This window comes from Ceratotherium simum, chromosome 16 (genome assembly GCF_057802395.1).
Source record: "Ceratotherium simum simum isolate JZ-2026a chromosome 16, ASM5780239v1, whole genome shotgun sequence".
NCBI classification, from domain to species: domain Eukaryota; kingdom Metazoa; phylum Chordata; class Mammalia; order Perissodactyla; family Rhinocerotidae; genus Ceratotherium; species Ceratotherium simum.
In genome coordinates, this window is record NC_141915.1 from 54,166,301 (window position 1) to 54,188,410 (window position 22,110).

The 22,110-nt window shown below is 46.5% G+C and overlaps 1 protein-coding gene across 2 annotated transcripts; it reads left to right on the top strand.

Moving 5' to 3' along the window:
* Positions 1-6,422: 6,422 nt before the first annotated feature.
* COG1 (component of oligomeric golgi complex 1) lies at positions 6,423-21,521 on the top strand. 2 transcript variants are annotated; one of them, XM_004432709.3, is made up of 14 exons: positions 6,423-6,772; positions 9,436-9,680; positions 9,830-10,011; positions 10,155-10,325; positions 12,532-12,688; positions 13,237-13,447; positions 13,818-14,609; positions 15,160-15,306; positions 15,784-15,945; positions 18,810-18,937; positions 19,418-19,526; positions 19,972-20,081; positions 20,161-20,239; positions 21,328-21,521. In XM_004432709.3, the coding sequence occupies exons 1-14, from the start codon at positions 6,458-6,460 to the stop codon at positions 21,463-21,465; spliced, it is 2,946 nt and encodes a 981-aa protein (XP_004432766.1). In that variant the 5' UTR covers positions 6,423-6,457; the 3' UTR covers positions 21,466-21,521. The 2 variants fall into 2 exon arrangements, with proteins under 2 accessions (XP_004432766.1, XP_087297625.1); XM_087441499.1 differs by lacking the exon at positions 19,972-20,081.
* The last annotated feature ends 589 nt before the right edge of the window (positions 21,522-22,110 follow it).

The following is a 22,110-nucleotide window of genomic DNA, read 5'->3' on the forward strand; positions in this document are numbered from 1 at the left end:
CAAGAACAAGGTCTAGTTCAGAGGGTTTTTTGTGAGAATTGAACGAGGCAGTTCCTATTCAGAGTTTATAACAGTGGCTGACGTAGCGTGAGCCCTTGATAAATATTAGCTTTTCCTACCTTAGACTGGGGTGGCCCAGGCAGTCTTCTCAGAGGAGGCGACTGCCATGTGAAGATCTGGCAAAAGAAACAGCCAGAGTGAAGGCCTTACAAATGAGTGAGCCAAGCCTTGTTTATGAAACAGAAAGAAGACCAGTGAGGCTAGAGCAGAGGGAGGGAGGAGGAAGAAGAGGGAGATGGATGGGCGAGGTCATGCAGAGTCTTGGAGGTCTTCCACAGGAGTTTGTGTCTCCCCCAAGGGAGGGGAAGCCACTGGAGGTTTGAAGCAGGGGATGCTTCACACTCTTGAGGATTCAGCTTGCTTTGGTGGTGAGGAGAGTGACTAAAGGGGACAAGAGCAGACACGGGGAATTAGGAGGTAACTCGAGTGGTTCAGATGAGAAGCTGATGACTCGGACTGGGGTGGTGACAGTGGAGATGGAAAAGGACAGGCATATATTTTGGATCAGGGGTCAGTAAACCATGGTCCATGGACCAAAACTGACCCTTTGCCTGTTTTTGTAAATGAAGTGTTACTGGAATACAGCCACGCCCATTTATTTACTACTGCCTATTGCTGATTTCGTGCTACTGTCGCCTCGCTGAATAGTTGTAATGGAGAGCACAGGGCCTGCAAAGCCCATTGACTATCTGGCTCTTTACAGCAAAAGTTCATCAACCCCTGTTTTGGAGGAAGAGTCTATAGGACTTGTAAATGGAGCGGGTGTGGATGGTGAGAGAGAGGGATCAAGGATTATTCCTGGGTTTCAGCCGAGAATAACTGGGTGGTTCCATTTCCTGTGATAGGCGTGACTTGCAGGAGAGTATAGGATGGGTCTCAGGAAGAGAGTTATTATTTTGGACGTGTTAAGTTTGAGATGTTTCTTAGACATCCGAGTGGAGATTCTAAGGAGGCAGCTGGAGGTATAATCCAGGAGCTCGTGGCTGGAGTACAAATGTAGGAGTCATCTGCAAACATCTGTTCCTTTCTCTCCATTTCCACCGCCATCACAATTCCCACCTGAACCACTTGTAGTGCCCTCTAACTCTTATGGCCACGGGGCAGGATGGGGTAGCCTAGACAGGGAAAGAAGACCAAGAGGGGACCATAGCCAAAGCTTGAGCCTGGGCCCACCCGACATTGAGAGGTCAAGCAAGGAAGAAGAGCCAGAAAAAATGATTGAGAAGAAGTGGCTAGTGAGGTAGGAGGGAAGCCCCTGGAGCATGCCACAGAAGTCAAGAGGAAACTGTGTCAATGAGGGGCAGATCAGCCAAGCCAAATGCTGCTGAAAGGTCCAGAAACTGAGAAGTTACTACTGACAAGTTGACAAGATGGAAAGGGAGGCCTTCTGGTGGGTGGAGTGGTGATGCAAGGAGCTCTAATGGGTGGAGTTGAGGAAGAGGATGGGCGGTGACTTGTGGAGAGAGCAATTACCAAAGGCCTAGATGTTTCATTGAGATGAGGAGAGGAGAAATGGGCAGGGGCTAGAAGGAGACATGTAGACAAAGATGGGAGACACTAGAGAATATATTTAAGACAATGGGAATGATCCAACTGAGAGGGAGAAAACTATGTAGGAGAGAGAAGGAAGTGAGGCCTTTGAGAGGTGGGAAGGGTGACATTCAGAGGTCAAGTGGAGAGGCCAAAGGACCAGGAATGCTTTGTTCTTTGCAACAAGAGAGAAGGCAGAAGGTGTGAGTATATATTCAAGCAGGTTTGTAGCTATAGCGATTTAATATGAGGACTTGCCTGTCTGATTACATCTGTTTTCTCCATACATACGAGAAAGCTCATCAACCAGGGTGGAACAGGTGGGGGAGGGGAAGAGACAATGTAGGAGACTTGAAAAGAAGCGAGAGCTGGTTACAGAATCGTTGACTTTTAATCAAATATCTTTTGTATTCTTCGTAGCATCCCCCCAGCAGAATTTGTTAACATAGTAAGTGCTCAATTACACACTAGTTAAGGACAAAGAGTTTGGAGTGTGAGCCTTGCTATCACCTTTTGTAGTCAAGGTGTTGAGAACGTGTGTAGCCCAGCTGTCCAGGCTCCCTCCATCAGGTGTGATGCCTACCTGGCTGTTTGTTGAAGGCAGAGTCTCAGGTATCTGCAAACAGTTAAGTCAAATACCCGTCCCTTCTACTACAAATGTCACCTCCAGTAGACACAGGCTGATAAACACTGCCATAAAGATAAGATGTCAAGACGACTGCATTAGGCTCTCTTTATCCCATTGGCATCTCAGCCAAGAGTAAACACCAAATGTCTGAATCCCACTGGGCAGCAGTGTGGAATCCAGCCTTCTGCCCAGGCCCTGACACTCCTTTTATTGACATAGTCTGTCCTTTACCAGATCAAATTTCCCTTTCCTTTCTTCGCTCTCTGTTAATTTGTTGTCATATTCCTCTCTTTTATCTTTTTTTCTTCTTTCTTGCTCTCTCCCTTTCCGTTCCTTCTAACTTAGCCAGAGTTAAATTTCTTATTTTAATTTTCCTGAGTAATTTTGTCTCTTCTATTTATTATCTCTTCTCTGGGTGTGCCCAGTCCCCAGTCCATCCTAACTCTGTGAGAGAAGAGCCCTCCCTCCAACATCATCAGGATACAGATAGAAGATTCAGCAGATTCACTCTTCAGCTTGAACACAGGCCAAAAATACAGCCACCTGGCATGAAAGAACAGGTATTGGAACAAGGCAGTGAAGTGTGATACGGGTGTGAACCGTCTTACTGCTTTGTGTATTTCAACTATTAGGCAATTGAGGGTAAAAGACCCTTTGGCCTTTTCCAATGCATCCTTTGAGTAGACGCTTTGTGATTACGTGACATATACGCATGACACCACTTACTCATTTTGCAAACATTTATTGAATCGTTTAATCTGGGAGCCAAGGTCTACAGGACCCTTTCCCACGTGGTAGACCACATATTGCATAAAAGAAGAACATGTGGTGTCTGCAAAAATCTGTTAAAAACTCTTCTATTTTAGGCCTTATGCTGGCTTGCTTTCTATATTTCTATTAAAAAGAAAGGAGAAACTCGCCCCCTCAATGTTCTGAATGAGATAAGAGTGCCGATGGGCCTAGAGAAAGTAAAAATGTCAGAACGCGTTCCCAGTTTTGAAAGATGGCGCTCCAGCATGTAGACACTTTGCTACCGGGCATGGCCACCCCTGTGCCACCCGCCGCCACATGACTGGAGAGCGGCTCCAGTTTGGGTCCCCCAAACTGCCCGTACAATGGCAGAGACCCGCCTTCAGGCAAAGGGTGGGAAGCAGTGCAGGTACCATCTGAATGGTGCTCACAATTGTTTGGCCCATCTGTCTCTTGATGTCCTGAAATTTTCTTAGAAGCTAATAATGTGACAAAGTAGAAAGATCGAGGATGTTAGAGTCAGACTGACCGGGATTTGAAGACGGGCTCGGCCGTTGACTCTCTGTGTAATCTCAGACAGGTTAGTTGGTCCCGCTGAACTTTCACCCATCAAATGAGTGTAAGACCACCTATGCTGTAGGATTATTGTTAGAATTAATGATAATAATGCAAAGCACCTAGATGGTGCTCAGAATTACAGCTATTATAATTGGCAGAATGCCTAGGTTTGATTTCAGGGGCCCAGGATGATCTAAACATAATCTCTTGAACTTTAAACATTGGATGTTTAAAATTCTACCCCTAAGGATTTAAGGTGAAAGGAAGAAAACTTGACACCAAGAGTTACCACGCAATACACACACACAGGCACTCATCCGTAAACCAAAACTAAACGATGGCAATAAAATTAGGAGGTGCCTTTTACACACACACCTCCTCGAGAGAAGGAAAAAAGACTCTAGTTCTCATCTCTGCCCCTCTGTCCACAGCACAGTGCCTTGTTCAGCTGCAGGAGCCAGGCTCTTTGCCCACATCCTGGTTTTGATAGGGCTAGAAAGCAGAGGAAGGCAGAAGAGGAAGGGGCTGCTCCCTCAAAGCAGGAGAATAGGAATAGAGACAGGAGAGGAAAGAGTTAAAGATACATTTCCTCCAACCCCAGAGCATTTCCAGTGCCCAGGCAAGGAGAAGTTTGATAACAGCCTCTGTTAGGTGCTCAGTTCTGCAGGCAGAAGAACAACAGTGGCATCTTCAGGGCAGCCAGATGATCTTGGCCGGGGAAGCAGAGAGGAAGGGTAGGGAAACCACTGCTTTCAGAACACACTCCACAGTGGAGACGTCAGCTGACAAGCTTGCTTTTTCTCCACCTGAAATGACGGGTGTGTGCACAAGTGCAAGCCACCTCATACAACCCCCAGGCAGGTCCACACAGCCTGACTGATACGTTGACTTCCCTCCCTCTTGCTGTTAGATAGACGTCAGCCAAACCCTCACGGAGCTGGAAACTCGCAGGAGTGTGTGTCAGTTAGGGTCTCTAGGGCAAGCAACCGAAAATAATTTTGATTTTCAAAGAAATGAAATTTATCAGTAAGATATTGGACAGCTCATAGAATCTCTGGGAAAGCTGAGGGAGCAGGCTTAGGGGACAGACAATAATAAAAGGAAGCTAAACACTCAGAATCCAGGCAAAGCATGCCACAGGGTGGTTCTGGTGAGGACATCATTGTGGTCACCCATAGCTGCCACCAGCACCACTGCCAGCACCAGCAGCTGGGTGCTTCCCCTGGAGAGTGATGTTGAAGGTGATACCTCTGCCGCCACCAAAATGAAATCTCCTCTGTTCCTGCTTCTTGACATCACCAGCTCTCCACTGAAAGTCGCAGGTGGTTCTGTCTGATTGGCCGATCCCAGCATAGCTTTAAGGCGAAAAGATGTTGCCATACAGAAGTGACTTGCCCAAACATAGAAAGGCGATTCTGCAGATGCTGGGCAGCCAAACACCAACAAGTGTTCCCTACAGAATGGGACTACAGGGACAGCAAATTGCAGACCTGCCATACGGAGGATTTTGAGTTTGTGGGCAGTTGTATGGCAAAGTAAAAAAGGCAAGAGGCAGGAATTCAAAATTCTAGGTCCCAGTGCTGATTCTGTCACTTAGCTGTGTAACTTGGGCAGGTATAAATAAGCTTCTCCGGGTTTTTGTCATGAATAGAATTATTCCTACCTACCTTGCAGGGCTGATGTGTATATCAGACACATAATTTTGTGGACTTTGAGAATTATATCATTACTGAGTAAATCAGTTTGCCTCTCAGGGTCCCAGGTGATCCATTTGTAAAATGAAAATATTCCCTACATTGTAAGGCTATTGTGAAGTAAACTAGAGTATTATAAATGAATGGTTTGTTTATAGATTGAAATTCTTCGATGTCTGGGAGGTGGTGTGTGGGAGAGGAAGTGGGTAGGGATATAGATAAGATAAAACTGACCACGGGTTAGTAAATGTAAAACCTGGCAGGTGGGCACATTATACCATTCTCTCTACATTAGTATGGGTGTATCTTCCATAATAAATGTCTTTTAAAAACAAGCCATACTCTCCAAGTTTTATTATTACTGAGTCAGCGCTAGGCGCCCCCCTACCCCCTAGGCGTTATATTTTCTCAGGCATTATGGTCATGGTCTTTTCCTCTCCGCCCACGATCCTCCTCCCCCGGCTGGTGCCAACGTAAGGCTATATCTGGGAAACATCGTTAGTGGTTAAACATTGGTTTGAAACAAAAACGACAACCCCAAAGAACGAGTCAATCACAAAAGGAAAACAGAAGCACATCAAGCGCACACGCATCCCCTAAAGGGGCAGCCTGTGCCTGCGCTCCGGCCCGGGTCAGAGCAACCGTGAAGTTACTCTTTCCAAAAAACAAACACGGACTCAAACTTCTTCTCTTCTCTAACATTGCCTTGGTTTAATGACCATAGAAAATAACGAATAACAAAGACGCCACAGGAGGCTGCATGCCGATACCAGCAGGGAGCACAGGGAGCGAATATTCAGTCCAGCACCCACGGGCAGCCCTGTGCGTCCACCCGGCTCCCAGCTGGTCCAGGACACCGGGCGGCTGCGGGTGTCCGAGGGGAAGGGGGCCGGCCGAGAGTGCAATCGCGTCGTCGCAGGGGCCTAGTAAGGGACACGAGCGGCCCGGTGCAGCGTTACAGGCAGACGGCGGATTCCTGACTACGGTAATTAACTCCGACGAGGAAAGACTCCGCCTGCGCCGGAAAGGGCTTCAGCAGACAGACGGTCAGCCTGGGCGATCTAACGTAACCACAGCCTCCCTTTAAAAAGATGCCGCTCAGGGCCGGCGCCACCCATCGCCCGCCCGCAACAAGCATGGCCCCAGCGGGGAGGCAGCGCTTCCGCCCCCAACCAAGATGGCCGCGGGGCGGGGCCGCCGGGCGGAAGTGAGCTGTCCGACCGCCGAGGGGTCCACCATGGCGGCTGCGGCCGCGTCCCCCGCGCTGAAGCGGCTGGATCTGCGCGACCCCGCGGCGCTTTTCGAGACGCATGGAGCGGAGGAGATCCGCGGGCTGGAGCGCCAGGTTCGGGCCGAGATCGAGCACAAGAAGGAGGAGCTGCGGCAGATGGTGGGCGAGCGGTACCGCGACCTGATCGAGGCGGCCGACACCATCGGCCAGATGCGCCGCTGCGCCGAGGGGCTGGTGGACGCCGTGAAGGCCACCGACCAGTACTGCGCGCGTCTGCGCCAGGCCGGCTCGGCCGCACCCCGGCCGCCGCGGGACCCGCAGGTCAGCCCGGGACCCCGGAGCCCCGCCCTCCCACTCCCGGGGGTCGGTCCCGCCCCCGTCGGTCCTCCCCGACTTGGGGAGGAGCCTGCCGCCGCTCTGGGCGTCCCCTCCTCAGGGGCGAATGTCCGCTGTCCTTTCACAGGCTGCGGATCCGTTGTTAAAAAGCCGTCCGGCCGATTCTTCAGGAGCCTTCCTGACTCCCGGCCCCTGATGCCCTCACCTCCCTGGCGGGCGCGCTGGGCTCTCCCTTGCAACTTTAGATGAAAACGCCGGAGATCTCTCTCGCTACTGAGTTCAGTTCATTCCCTGACATTGTTCTTAGAACAGATTTCTCCCTTATATTGACACCTCCCTCCCAAGTCGTTTATTCCTCATCCTAGTCTTCCTCGCACCCCACCCCACTCCCAAGAATAACTTCCACAATCCCAAAGAGCTGTTCTGCCCTTTGCTGGAGGATAGTACCAGCCATCAAGCGATCATCTTTTAACAGTGGAACATTTTCATTTTAGGGAAGTAAGGTTATTCTAATCAGGTTATATCCTAAGTGCCTTTCCCCCCAAACTAATGATTAGACCTGATGTGGAAGGATGCGGCCCTAAACACGTCCTTATATTGGAGCAGCATTTTGTGTTCCTAAAGAATGTTGATTTAAGGATGACAAAGTGTACCGTCATGGAGAGTGAGAAAGGTAAAGAAGGAATTTGTTCTTAACAACCCGGGAGAAGAACCTTACAGCCCCATGGAAGAAGAAATTGCAAAAGTACAATTTAGCTCCAGTTTGGAACTTGTTAAAACAACCTGGGTTTTAGAAGAATCCTGGTCAGTAGGCTGGGCTTGCACAAAGGAACCATAGAAGGTTGGAAATACTTCGCTAATTTTTGAAATGAGAGTCTGTCCCTCTGTAAGCTGTGCATTTAACACCTGTCCCACGGTAGGTGGCCAGCCTTTGCTATAACTGAGTCATGCTTCAATGTTACTTAAAAAGCTAACTTGTACTATGCCTGACTTTACAAATGTATTTAGCTTTATCGTTGTTATATCTGATTTATTTTCAGTCAAACTCACAAAACTTTTGAGTGGCTTCTGTGTTCAAGGCATAAAGAAACAGAAGTCCCCCAATTCTGGCTCTGAAGGATCTTACCATCTAGTGGAGGAATTAAATCCATGGAAAGTTGGTAATAAAAATGTAAATAATTTAGAATAGCAGAAAAAAACATTTTAGGATAACAGATGATTGATTCCCAAAATAATTGTGTTCATTTTCCAGAAGAATTCTAAAGGAAATCACTTCAGGTTTGGGTTCTTTTCAGTAAGGAGGGGCCTTTGGGACAGGTGAGATTTGGAATATGGGTCTGGAATACGTAAAGACAATTAAAAACAGGTATCAGTTTGATTAAAGCAGAGATTTTCAACCTTGGTGCTATTGACATTTGGGGCTGGACCATTCTTTGTTGTAGAGGCTGTCCTGTGCATTGTAGGATGTTGACAGGCCCCCCTGGCCTCCACCCACTGGGTGCCAGTAGTGCCCTCCTCCCTTATTGTGATAATAAAAATGTCTCCAGATATTGCCAGATGTTCCCTGGGGGATGAAATCACCCCTCTCCCCCGCACATGAGAACCAAGGGATTCAAGGGCCCCTGGAAGAAAGTAGTGAAAGGAGAGGAAATCCTTGACCACTAGGCTAAGATACTAAGCAGTGAGGAGCCTTTTAGAACTGAGCAAAGATGTGATCTAAATGGCCTTTGAAGAAGGTTAATCTGACAGCAAAGGAAAAGGATAGATTGGAGTGGGTAGAGAATGAACACAGCACACGTGAGATGTTTTGGGATAATCTAAGTGTGAGATGATAATGACCTGCATTAGATTCATGGAAGTGATAACAGATGGTAGCTAGATAGTACGATAGCCACGGAACCATCAGAAGGACATGAACTTCCTGGGAATTTGGAAGCAGAGTGGTGGTATATGCTAAGATATATAGGGAGGTAAGATGGCTAAAATTTTTGATAGAGAGATGAATTTAGTTTTACATACACTGATTATGGAATGGCAGTGAAACACCAGGTAGCAGCAGAAGGGCTCGAATGAGATTCAGGGGAGTGGTGAGAACTAAAAATAATGATGTGGTAGTAGTGTTCTGCTGAGAGGTAAGGTTTGAGGGAAGAGAATCCTGAAGTAAGAGGACAGACTGAGTGAGTAGAGGCACAAGAACCGAACCAGACGAAGATTTGGTGGAGGGTTTTGGAACAGCCAGCAAAGAAGTCCATGATGCACTGAGAGAAGCAGGAGAAAATGTAGGAAGGCGGAACATCATAACTAAGGGAAGGAGAAAGCTCACTTGAGTGGTGGTCCGTACGGCTCCGTGCTCTTGAGACATTACGAGGGTCACTGATAACCAGACTGTGAGATGACCAGATTAAGTTGGCTTCTCCATGGGGCTGAGCAAAGGTGCACACAACTGATAGGAAAAACCAGTGGGGCTGTACAGCACTCCTGACTCCAGTAATTCTGCTATACTGAACTTTGATGCCCGGCTGAGTGGCATCAAATCAGGCTTAATGAAGGCTTTGTAACCTAAAAATAACCCCGCATTTCTCCCCAAGCCTGCCAAACACTGACCTTGCCTTTGTTCTTCTGACTTCATTCTGTGCCTTTCCCTGCAGCCCCAGCAGCCATCCCAGGAGAAGTTCTACAGCATGGCTGCCCAGATCAAGCTACTCTTAGAAATTCCTGAGAAGATCTGGAGCTCGATGGAGGCCTCTCAGTATCTGCACGCCACACAGCTCTACCTGCTCTGCTGCCACCTTCATAACCTGCTCCAGCTGGATTCTTCTAGTTCCCGATACAGCCCCGTCCTCTCCCGATTCCCCATACTCATCCGGCAGGTGGCAGCGGCCAGCCACTTCCGGTAAGTGGATTCAGTGTAAAGATCTTCCCTGGTGATGGCCGCACTTCACCACCACAGTTTTATGGAACGTGTCTTCTTTCCTGATGTACCAAGGTTCTTCTCCCAAGATGTAAAAAATTCCCTGCTGACCTTTGTCATCATCGCTCTAGGTCAGCCATTCTGCACGAAAGCAAGATGCTGCTCAAATGCCAAGCTGTGTCTGACCAAGCCGTGGCTGAGGCCCTGTGCTCCATAATGCTCTTAGAAGAGAGTTCTCCTCGCCAGGCCCTAACAGACTTCCTGTTGGCCAGAAAGGCAGCTATTCAGAAACTTCTCAACCAGCCGAACCATGGTGGGTGTGGCTCTTTTCTAAAATTTGGTCCTTAAACATGTGAATGGAGAAGGAGGGGCTGAGGGAGACAAGCATCCAGAGCATTCTCTATTTTCAACTTTACTAAAAGAAATTGTTTAAAAGAGGATGGCTTCTTTTCGTAGGTGCTGGTATCAAGGCTCAGATTTGCTCATTAGTGGAGTTGCTGGCCACCACTTTGAACCAGGCTCATGCCCTTTTCTACACTTTACCAGAAGGTCTCCTGCCAGATCCATCCCTGCCGTGTGGCCTGCTCTTCTCAACTCTGGAGACCATCACAAGCCAGCATCCTACTGGTGAGCTCTTAGCCACCCTTTTTATTCTCTGGTTCGTTCAGCTAATTTACTGAGCATCTACCATCTGCCAGCTACTGTGCCAGGCTCTGGGGGTACACCTGTGAACTGCACAAATATGGACCCCCACCTTCGTGGAGGTCACAGTCTAGTGGTAGAGGCAGATATTGAACTCACAAATACACAAATATCTGCTTAATATCAATACTGGTCATTGCTATAAAGGCGAAGTACAAGTTGACTTGGGCACATTGAATGGAGGGACCTCACCAAGGTCAGAGAAGACTTCACTGGAGAAGTGACATTTAAACTGAAATGTGAAGGTTGAATAAGAGTTAGTCGGGAGAAGAAGGCAAGGAAGAGAGTTCCAGGAAAGGGAAGAGAATGTGCAAAGGTCCGGAGGCAAGGAAGATATTAGTATATTTGAGGAACTGAAAGAGAGCAGGTGAGGCTAAGAGGTATTGGGTGAGGGAAAGAGCAGCATGAGAAGAGACATGGCCAGTCTATCAGATGTGACCAGGGGCTGGCCCGGTGGCGCAAGTGGTTAAGTGCGTGCACTCTGCTGCGGCGGCCCGGGATTCACCGGTTCGGATCCCGGGCGCGCACCGACGCACCACTTGGAAAGCCATGCTGTGGTGACGTCCCATATAAAGTGGAGGAAGATGGGCACGGATGTTAGCCCAGGGCCAGTCTTCCTCAGCTAAAAAAAAAAAAAGAGGAGGATTGGCAGATGTTAGCACAGGGCTGATCTTCCTCACAAAACAAAAAATAAAGAGCTGTGACCAGATGATGCAGAGCCCTGTGGACCAGGCTGGGGAGTTTTGATTTTATCCAGAGAATAATGGATAGCCTTCTAGGACCTTCCAGGTTTGGTGGTCCTTCTGCTATATGTTCCCATGGATCCTGTACTCTTATTTGGTAGCATTTATCCCAATTGGAATTAAGTGCAATTGGCTTTTATGTGGCAGTGGATCCCCATGGGGCTAGAGTGGATGCTGAGAGCTCACTTAGGATGTTGTCGCTGTGACCGAGGTGACAGACCATGGGGGCAGTAGAGATGGAACTGATTGGACAACTTGGACATCTGTTCATGAGGAGATGATGTGGCAATGGGTTGGCTGTGCAGAGTGTGGAAGGGAAGTGTCTGAGTTTACTAGAAAAGGAGCTAGTTTGAAAGGGCTGGTGATGAGCTCACTTTTGAAAATGTTACACTGGAGACAGTTGAGACCCTGGAGTGGAATGTGGAGTAGGCAGGCAACAGTGGGTCTGGGACAGAACGGGAGGGGTCTGGCGGAGACGCACATCTGTGGCGCCCCTGCACAAGGCTGTTGTTTGAAGCCATGGGGATGGATGACGTCATCAGTAAGAAAGAGAGGATGACACAGGACTGTGCCTCAGGAAACTCCAGAACATGAAGGTCAGACAGAGGAGACAGCCAAAGGCAGAAGGGAAAGGAGCGGAGTGTGGCGACAGCCATGTGTCATTTTCAGAGAGAGCTGTGTGTTAAGTAGTCTCATCTCTGCCTTGCTTTATCTTTCAGCGAGGCGACCACTTCCTTATGCCTTGGTTTCCTCTCAGTGCTTACATTTAATCCTTTTTCCCTCTCACGAGAGGTGAGTATTGGCTGCTTTGTCATGGAAAACAAGTACAAGGGACCTCAGAAGGACCCCTGGGTTTCCAAGTTCAGAGGGTGTTCACACACAGGCACACAGAATACAACGAACGGGCCTCCTAGAGTTGCACCACGGAGGCCTGTGCCCTTCTCGCCTCTTCTCGAGAGGTCAAAGACCTACCACAGCTCATGATCAGAACGAGTGGTCATCAGTTCAGGGGAGGGAGGAGGATGGTGAGAAAGGGAAACCATCGCCTTTTGTTTTGTGACAACGGAAGTTCTGCTTATAAAATGTCAAGGTCTGCACAGCACTGCGTTCCTCTTCCTCTATCTTTTTCCTCATTCCTTTCCTCCCTGTCCTTGGTCTTCTTCTCAACCAATAAGATGACCAGAGTTGGAGGGAGGCTGCCACACTCTCTGATGAGGGAGGCCCTGGAAAGTATATTCTATACTTTTCTTTTTCCCCTTATTTCAGAGTTCCAGTCTGGCGTGCCCAGAGGAAGACTAGAGATGATCTTTGGAAATTCCTTCGGGTCCATTTTTAAATATGCTATTCAAAGGCTGGCCCATTTACTTCTCACCTGGCCTTCTCTTTAGGAAAGGGCATTGGTGTTCTCCAAGAGGAGATGAAGCTCTGCAGCTGGTTCAAACACCTGCCAGCATCCATCGTTGAGTTCCAGCCAGTGCTCCGAACCCTTGCACATCCCATCAGCCAGGAGTACCTGAAAGATACACTGCAGAAATGGATCCACATGTAAGTAGCCAGAGCTTTCCCGAGGCTGGGGGAGCCATGCATGCAGCCTTGTATGTGGCCATACAAGGGCCAGTGAGGAATGAGGGAGAAGCCTGATCTTCTGGGTACCCCCTAGGTCATGCCAGCCACTCACTCAGCCACCTGTCACTGCCTTCATGGTGGGTTAGCCCCCACTGTGGGAGAACCAAGGAGGAATTTGTCTTTCAAAATATTATGTAAAAGATTTTAAATTCTCTTTATGTAAGAGTTCTGCCACTCCTGAACTTTTATTTAAGGCATTGGTTTTTGAAGCCATTCTACAGGGCTCTAGACTTCCTTCTAGATGTCTCAGGGAAGCAAGGGTAGGCCTGGTAAAAGGGCTACAGGCTCCACCCCCCAATCGAGCCAGAAATGCTGTGTTTATATATATTTATAAATGCTCTCAGATAAATATATTTATATACTGGGACCCAGGTAAGAGGTTTTCAAATGGAGTCCTGCTGTTTTTCTTAATAAAAGTGTGAAAACCATGAATCTCATGGGTCCCAAAGAAAATGATTTTGTTGCAGGTGTAATGAAGATATTAAAAATGGGATCACCAACCTGCTTATGTATGTGAAGAGCATGAAAGCTCTCGCAGGGATCCGGGATGCCATGTGGGAATTACTTACCAACGAGTCCACCAATCATAGCTGGGATGTGATATGTCAGCGGCTTCTGGAGAAGCCACTCTTGTTCTGGGAAGATTTGATGCAGCAACTGTTCCTTGACCGATTGCAGGTAAGGTGGGAAGTCACACGGTCCAGTTGTTTTATGGCCAATCCTAGTGTGATCTTTGACTGTCTGGGGAGACTCCTGTCGCTTCCTAAGTGTATTCTTTCCCTGCTGACTTACTCCAGGGGTGGCTCTTCTGGATAAATGAACCGTAGAAATGAACAGAGATCCAGACTCTGGTGCTGAAAAAGAGACCAGGCCTCTGTCAGTTGCTCAGGAACATGTCCACGTCCATCAGTGATGACTTTGTTCTCTGCCAACAAATGAGCACGGTGGAGAACGTTTGGAATGCTAGGATGGATTGCCACTTGGTGCTCGTGTTTTGAGATTTCCTGAAAGACATCATGATGAGAGCTATGTTCTCGTTCTCTTTTAGACTCTGACCAAAGAAGGCTTTGACTCCATCTCCACGAGCTCCAAAGAGCTCCTCGTTTCAGCTCTGCAGGACCTTGAAAGCAGCACCAGCAACTCTACCTCAAATAAGCACATCCTCTTGGAGCATAACATGGCTCTCTTCCTCTGGTCCGAGAGTCCTAATGACCTGCCGCCCGATGCCGCCTGGGTCAATGTGGCGAACCGGAGTCAGTTTGCTGGTAGTGGGCTCTCCATGAAAGCTCAGGCTGTGAGCCCATGTGTACAGAACTTCTGTTCTGCCCTCGATTCTAAACTGAAGGTTAAGTTGGAGGACCTCCTGGCTTACCTTCCCTCTGGTGACTCGTCACTGTCCAAGGACGTCTCCCCCTTGCGAGCGAGGAACTGTGCCTTTGACAGATACGCCGATGCTGGGACCGTGCAGGACATGCTGCGGACCCACTCGGTGGCGTGCATCCAGCACATCACGGACTGCATCCGGGCGGAGCTGCAGAGCATTGAAGACGTTGTGCAAGGGCAGCAGGATGTGCTCAGTGGTGTCAAGCTGCATGCGGTCCTGTTCATGGCCAGACTCTGCCAGTCCCTGGGAGAACTGTGTCCCCACCTGAAGCAGTGCATCTTGGGAAAATCGGGGAGCTCGGAGAAACCAGCAAGGGACTCTAGGGCTCTGAAAAAACAGGGAAAGGGGAAAACGCAGGAAATAATTCCTATGCAGGCCAAGTGGCAGGAAGTGAAGGAACTCCTCCTCCAGCAGAGTGTGATGGGTTACCGGGTCTGGAGCTCAGCGGTTGTGAAGGTGAGGGGCATGGAAATGGGTTCTTTCCCTGCTCACCAGGGAGTCCTCGTTTTGTCTCCCTTTTATCATATTCCAGGCTGGCCAACCTCAATAAGGTCTTTAAATAGTAAGGGAATAACAATTCTTATTTCATACAGTTACTCTCACTTATCTCTGCCAGAGAGTGCAAATGTAAAAACTTTTCCATTCATTTTTAGCCTAGATTTTATAGACAGAAAACCTGGATTTTTTTTCCCTTCTACCTGGTGAGAATGAAGGACCTCCTCCCTGGACAGGGGTCTATATTTCCTGCCCTTCAACCTAAAAATCACATTCCCTATAATCTCCACTGATGTCTTAAGAGATAGCCCCTGAGATTTGTAGCGTTAGCAACAAAATTCCCATTGCTGATATCCAGTAATTAGCCAAAAGAAGAGTGATGTTTGTTCTTCACCATCCCACACGTGATCTAGGCAGCGGAAGAAGTTCTCGAGATTACTCTAGTAATTTAAAATAAACTCTACACAAAGGATCGGAGTGGCCTATGTGGATATTTGCCTTTTATTACCAGGTTTTGGCTCATGGATTCGCCCAGTCGTTACTTTTAGATGATGCTGGCTCAGTGCTGGCTACGGCCACCAGCTGGGATGAACTAGAAATTCAGGAGGAAGCAGAGTCTGGCAACAGCGTCACATCCAAGATCCGACTCCCTATACAGGTAAGCAAGTGCCAGCATTAGAGAGCCCATGGCTGACATGTGAAAAACCTGCCATGTGGAAAGGACAAAGACAAGAAAATCATTCAACATACAGCTTCTGAAGTAGAGCTGAAAGTAATATTTATAACTTTCTACTGTGGGGGCAAAGTGGATGCAAAGTAAACAACAGACTGTTCGAGAAGTTAGTTAATGATTCTTTCCTGTTGTAGCACGGGCTCTGTGCTAATTAGTGAACCACTTACCCTAAAGGGAAAGCAGCAACAGCAGTAAAACACAGTGCCACCTGCCAGGTCAGGCCCAGGCCGCCAAGGGAATGACAGCAAATGTCCCTTGTGTCTCTAACTGTCTGCTGTGAGAGGGTCTAATTGGCGAGGTCACGGTCCTGGAGTGTTACCCTAATAACGATAATGGCCCCACGCTCACCGCGTATCATTTGATGGTGCAGGTTAGCAACTCAACGTTCCTTTGTTCTTTCAGCCGTCCTGGTATGTACAGTCCTTCCTGTTTAGCTTATGCCAGGAAATTAATCGGGTTGGAGGCCATGCCTTGCCAAAGGTGACACTGCAGGAGATGCTGAAAAGCTGTATGGTTCAAGTAGTAGCTGCCTATGAGAAACTTCCAGAAGAAAAACAGATGAAGGTAGGTGTTTGAATTTTTTTCCATTAAAAACAGAAATAAGAACCTTAGCTTTTTCTTGGCTTTGGGCAGTTCACATCAAGGATTCCATGTGTTATGGGTCACTCCGCCCGGCCTATCTAATTAGTAGTGGCTGCCAGCTCTGTGAGTTTAATTCCACCCATTCGCAAGGGTCAAGCGGGTCTTCACTGGAAGGCAGTTCAGTGCAAGGGGAAAGCTGCAGAGTCAGAGACTTGGTTTCCGGCTTGGGCCCCGCCATGTGCTGACGGCGGGCGTTGGGCAGATCACTGACCTCTCAGTTTCCTCAGGATCCAGTGTGGTCACACAGATATGGGAGCTGTGAGGAAGTTGGCAGACTTGCAGGGCCCAGGGTGTGGACACGAGGGACTCATTTAAGGGGGTTCTTGTCTCCCAACCCTCTGCTCCTCTCGTACCTGCTGTGAAGCATTCTGTGTATATTCCATTTCATCAGTAACATGTTTAAGACAGGCCGAACTCCTGATTTTGGAAAGAATTCAGGTAAGTCCTGTCTCCTGAGCTTCCTCAAAATGCTTCTACTTCACACAAGGAGCTTTTTTTCCTTTGAAATAACCATCTACAGCACCTGAGGCCTTCTTTTTTTTTTTTAATTGATGTTTTAATAGTTTTTAACATTGTGATACTTTGGGTTGTACATTTTTGTTTGTCCATCACCATATATATGACTCCCTTCACCCCTTGTGCCCACCCCCATTGCCCCTGGTAACCACAATACTGTTTTCTCTGTCCGTCTGTTGGTTTATATTCCACATATGAGTGAGATCATACAGTGTTTGTCTTTCTCCTTCTGGCTTACTTCACTTAACATAATACCCTCCAGGCCCATCCATGTTGTTGCAAATGGGACGATTTTGTCTTTTTTTATGGCTGAGTAGTATTCCATTGTATATATATACACCACATTTTCTTAATCCAGTCGTCACTCGAGGGACACTTAGGTTGCTTCCACTTCTTGGCTATGGGGAATAATGCTGCAATGAACATAGGGGTGCATAAGCCTCTTTGGATTGTTGATTTCAGGTTCGTTGGATAGATTCCCAGTAGTGGGATGGCTGGGTCATAGGGCATCTCTATTTTTAATTCTTTGAGGAATCTCCATACCGTTTTCCATAGAGGCTGCACCAGTTTGCATTCCCACCAGCTGTGTATGAGGGTTCCCGTTTCTCCACATCCTCTCCAACACTTGTTTTTTGTCTTGGTGATTATAGCCATTCTAACGGGCGTGAGGTGATATCTTAGTGTTGTTTTGATTTGTATTTCCCTGATGATTAGTGATGTTGAACATCTTTTCATGTGCCTATTGGCCATCTGTATATCTTCTTTGGAGAAGTGTCTGTTCATTTCCTCTGCCCATTTTTTGATGGGGTTATTTGTTTTTTTGTTGTTCAATTGTGTGAGTTCTTTATATATTATGGAGATGACCCCTTGTCAGATGTATGTTTTGCAAATATTCTCTCCCAGCTGGTGGGTTGTCTGTTCATCTTGATTCTGGTTTCGTTTGTCTTATAGAAGCTCTTTAATTTGATAAAGTCCCACTTGTTTATTTTTTCTTTAGTTTCCCTAGTCTGAGTAGGCATGTCATCCGAAAAGATTCCTTTATGACCAATGTCAAACAGTGTGTTGCCTATATTTTTTTCTATGAGTTTTATAGTTTCAGGTCTCACTTTCAGGTCTTTGATCCATTTTGAGTTAATTTTTGTGGATGGCGATAGCAGATGGTCCACTTTCATTCTTTTGCATGTGGCTGTCCAGTTTTCCCAACACCATTTATTGAAGAGACTTTCCTTTCTCCATTGTATGTTCTTAGCACCTTTGTCGAAAATTAGCTGTCCGTATATGTGTGGTTTTATTTCTGGGCTTTCAGTTCTGTTCCATTGATCTGTGTGTCTGTTTTTGTACCAGTACCATGCTGTTTTGATTACTATTGCTTTGTAGTATGTTTTGAAGTCAGGGATTGTGATGCCTCCAGCTTTGTTCTTTTTTCTTAGGATTGCTTTAGCTATTCAGGGTCTTTTGTTGCCCCATATAAATTTTAGTATTCTTTTTTCTGTTTCTGTGAAGAATGTCATTGGGATTCTGATTGGGATTGCATTGAATCTGTAGATTGCTTTAGGTAATATAGACATTTTAACTATGTTTATTCTTCCAATCCACGTGCATGGGATATCTTTCCATTTCGTTATGTCATCATTGATTTCTTTCAATAATGTCTTGTAGTTCTCATTGTATAGGTCATTCACCTCCTTGGTAAGATTTATTCCTGGGTATTTTATTCTTTTTGATGCAATTGTAAATGGTATTATCTTTTTGAGCTCTCTTTCTGTTAGTTCATTATTAGCATACAGAAATGCAACTGATTTTTGTAGATTGATTTTGTACCCTGCAACTTTGCTGTAGTTGTGGATTATTTCTGATAGTTTTCCAATGGATTCTTTAGGGTTTTCTGTATATAAAATCATGTCATCTGCAAATAGTGCGAGTTTCACTTTTTTGTTACCTATTTGGATTCCTTTTATTCCTTTTTCTTGCCTAATTGCTCTGGCCAAAACCTCCAGTACTGTGTTGAACAGGAGTGGTGAGAGTGGGCAGCCCTGCCGAGGCCTTTTTTTTTAAGGGCGGGGTCTCTTCCCTGCTGTTAGGCTTTTAGTTTTAAGACCAAGTTTGTAATATTTTATTTTTGTTGTTGTGAGTGTAAACTGGCCATATGAGTATAAAAAGCTTCTGCTTCTGAAATAACAAGCTGTAACTCAACCAAAACATGAAGCTGTTTGTTGTGCTCGTGTAGTAAGTCATCCCTTAATGTGTGGGGACGGGAAATTCATTTGCAGAAAGAAGGTGCATTTCCAATGACCCAGAATCGGGCACTGCAGCTGCTTTATGATCTGCGTTATCTCAGCATCGTTCTGACAACCAAGGGTGAAGAGGTGAAAAGTGGCCGTAGCAAACAGGACTCCAGGTAGCCTCACCCTACACTGGCTCTTCCAGTGCAGTCTCTTCCGAATGCAAATAGCCCCTTTCTGGGAACCCACCGAAGAGTCAGCTTCTTATTGCACGTTAGTTTTGTTTGTTTTAAACAGTTAAGTGCTTATATTACCAGCAAGACAAATAGTGGCCACCTGCTGGATAAATTCCACGGTCAAGTGTAGTAGGTGGAATCTCATTCCTCTTCTGACTCAGCCTACCAACTGCTGGGTATAATTTGAGCCTTTAGTGCTCTCCCTAAAAACAACACGGGGAGGGAATGGACCTGACTTAGGCATCACGTCAGGTTCCAACTCCTGAGGATGACTTAAGTATGCTGATCAGTGACAAGTGGTACTAAGCCAGCAATTAAGGAGAATAAATCCAGTTCCAGGATTTCTATAGCATTAAAATACCATAAAATTGGTTTTTGTCCTAAAAATGTGGAGAATAATAATCCTAATCCTTTTTTCAGAATTGAGCAAGTAGCTGACTACTTGGAAGGACTCATTGACCCATTTGACCTGGATGTTTTCACACCACATCTCAACAGCAACCTTAATCGCCTGGTGCAGCGAACTTCCGTAAGTCAGTTGCAAAACATGCTCAGTGTGAATGAAGTGCCACAGGCTCGAATTATAAAATAAACCCGCTCCAGCAGCTAATTCTCCAGGAGGCAATGTTGGGAGGAGGGTAAGACACCAATAGCTGAGTTTAGTTATAAGGGCTGAAAGAGGATTAGGTAAAATCTTACCTCGAGGAAACCACAATCTGACCCCTTTCGTTGTAGATAGGGATTATTAAGGTTTTATCAAGGCCTCAGAACGAGGAATAAAAGAGCTATTTGCCTCTGAGATTTTGACCTGTGGGCAGTGATACAAGTAATTTTGAAGCATTAACATACTCAAAGGAACATTCCCCAAAATGATGGTTAGAAGCAGTGTGATTGATTTCTAACCAAGAAGTGATTTTCTAACTGGACAATAAAAAACCCAGCCAGCATGTTACTCTGCTGCCTCCGTCTGACAGGTTCTGTTTGGACTGGTTACCGGTACAGAGAATCAGTTCACCCCCAGGAGCAGTACCTTCAACTCCCAGGAACCCCATAACATACTGCCACTGGCATCGAGTCAGATCAGGTAATGATGCCAAGAGGCTTTTGCCGGGCCCCAAAGCTTCCTGTTCGTGCTACCAAAATTCCTTCATCTTGTCTCGTAGGTTTGGGCTTCTTCCACTGAGCATGACGAGCACCCGAAAGGCCAAATCAACCAGCAGAAGCATCGAAACGAAAGCCCAGGTTAGTGCAGAGAGCAAGAGCTTCATCCCTGTTGATCCTGCCCCCAGCTCCCACCAAGCCGCCCAGTCAGCTCCCCTTTAATAACTGATAAAGAACCCAAGGACACAATGCACTAATGCTGCTTTTAATGGCGGCGCAATAGAGAAGTACAAGGTTTTCCTAGCTTGAGCTAATAGAAGTTTTAAAAGATGCCCATTTACACTCTCAAGTAGCCTCATAATAGAAATGTACCTCAGGCTGCCAAGGCTGTAGAAAATATGCAGGACAGGATGGAGATTATTTCTTGTTTTTAATAGGCTAAAAGAGTTAACTGCCAACACAGCACTATGATTGCACTTATTTGGAAAAACTGTTGTTTTGTTTTGGTAATGGTTTCATCTTCCATTTCTTTTAGTTGGGTGGGAAATAAAAGGAAATTTGCTTTCTGAAGTTTTACATTTTCTTGTTAATACACGTTTCATTTCATTAGGCTGCCATCCATAAGCCTGCAGGAGTCCTCCTGGGTATTTCTGAATTGTGCTGTGTACACGTGTGTTTGAGAGCTCAAACAGCTTGTCTTCTTACAGCATTTAGTTGTTGTTTGCTTTATTGTTAGACAAAATATTAGCAACGCATCCTTTCCATATTCCCTGCCATCAAACCCATTACGATCCAAAATCCTCCTCAAACATCTGGTTTTAAAACTTGGGGGATGGTAGTGAAAAAAAACAGTTCTTGCACAAACCATCCACTCTGTAAGCATGGGCCTGTGCTGTCACTTCCTCCCACAACTCTCAAGTTCTACTTCAAGTAACTGACCTTTCAGTTCTATCCATATTAGAGGAACAAACCATGGAAAGGAGGTACATGTGTTTACCCTTTTCCTATGCTAGTCCTCATCTTCAAATTTTAGTTCTGTCACATAATAAAATCTCATTCTGTCCCCTATGTCCTTTTCAAACCTTGACAAGGAGCAAAGCCCCCTTCCTACAGCTATCCGTGCTTCTCAGATCTGCTTGTGTGTGCTGTGTGGACTCCAAGTGGAGGGTGTGAGCAGGCAGGAGGATTCGGGTAGACTCTAAGGCACTTTCCTCTACATGCAATGGCAGGCTGTCCCCCCGGCACTCTCCCAAGCAGATGACCCGACGCATCCTGGCTCCTTGTTCAGACAGCTTGTCAGTGAGGAAGAAGACTCGTCTACGCCTTCGTTATTCAAACTTGGTTGGCTCTCTAGTATGACTAAGTAACATGGGAACATCTTTCTCTCTCTCTAAATAAATACTACTGCATTATTTCTTCTAAAGGTGCCTCCGCCCATTTGTTTCTAAGCCACACTAGTCTTTCCAGTTTCAGTGGTGGAATGTGGCCCCCTAGTTACAGTTAGGGGTTACGTTAAGCATAGAGTGAACCCTTATCCAAGTTTCACAACACTTGGGACTTCAGACATCAGTTCAGAGAGCTCACACTTTGTCAGCATTTATCAACACCTTAATTCTTGACACTACAAGGTAGATCATCAGTGACATCATCACGTAAGCTGCTGAAATAACCAGTCTGTGAGTAAGACAAGTCATCACTTATTTCTTGACTTTCAGAACCGTGCGATGTTTCTACTAAGTCTGACATGTAGGCTCTGGCAGAATAATGGTAACAAGTCATCTGGGTATACAAGAGTCTGAAAGACATTCTCTCTGGAAATACAAATATATAACGAAGAGAGAAAACAGTTATTAAGGAGGGTACTTCACTTCCGCAGTCTCGACTGAGATCTGATTGTTCTCCTGTTACGAAGGAGACAGTACTTTCAACAGGACATCTACATACTAAGAGGTAGTATGGCAATTAATTTCAGTGCAAGACTGAATCAAGCTTTCTGTATTTTGGAAAAAAAC

Excerpts from the sequence above, each read along its gene's own strand:
- COG1 (XM_004432709.3), top strand. The coding sequence starts at position 6,458 with ATGGCGGCTGCGGCCGCGTCCCCCGCGCTGAAGCGGCTGGATCTGCGC. Across the intron at positions 9,681-9,829 it reads GCAGCGGCCAGCCACTTCCG|GTCAGCCATTCTGCACGAAA; the intron begins GTAAGTGGATTC and ends TCATCGCTCTAG. Across the intron at positions 15,946-18,809 it reads CAGAAGAAAAACAGATGAAG|AAAGAAGGTGCATTTCCAAT; the intron begins GTAGGTGTTTGA and ends ATTCATTTGCAG.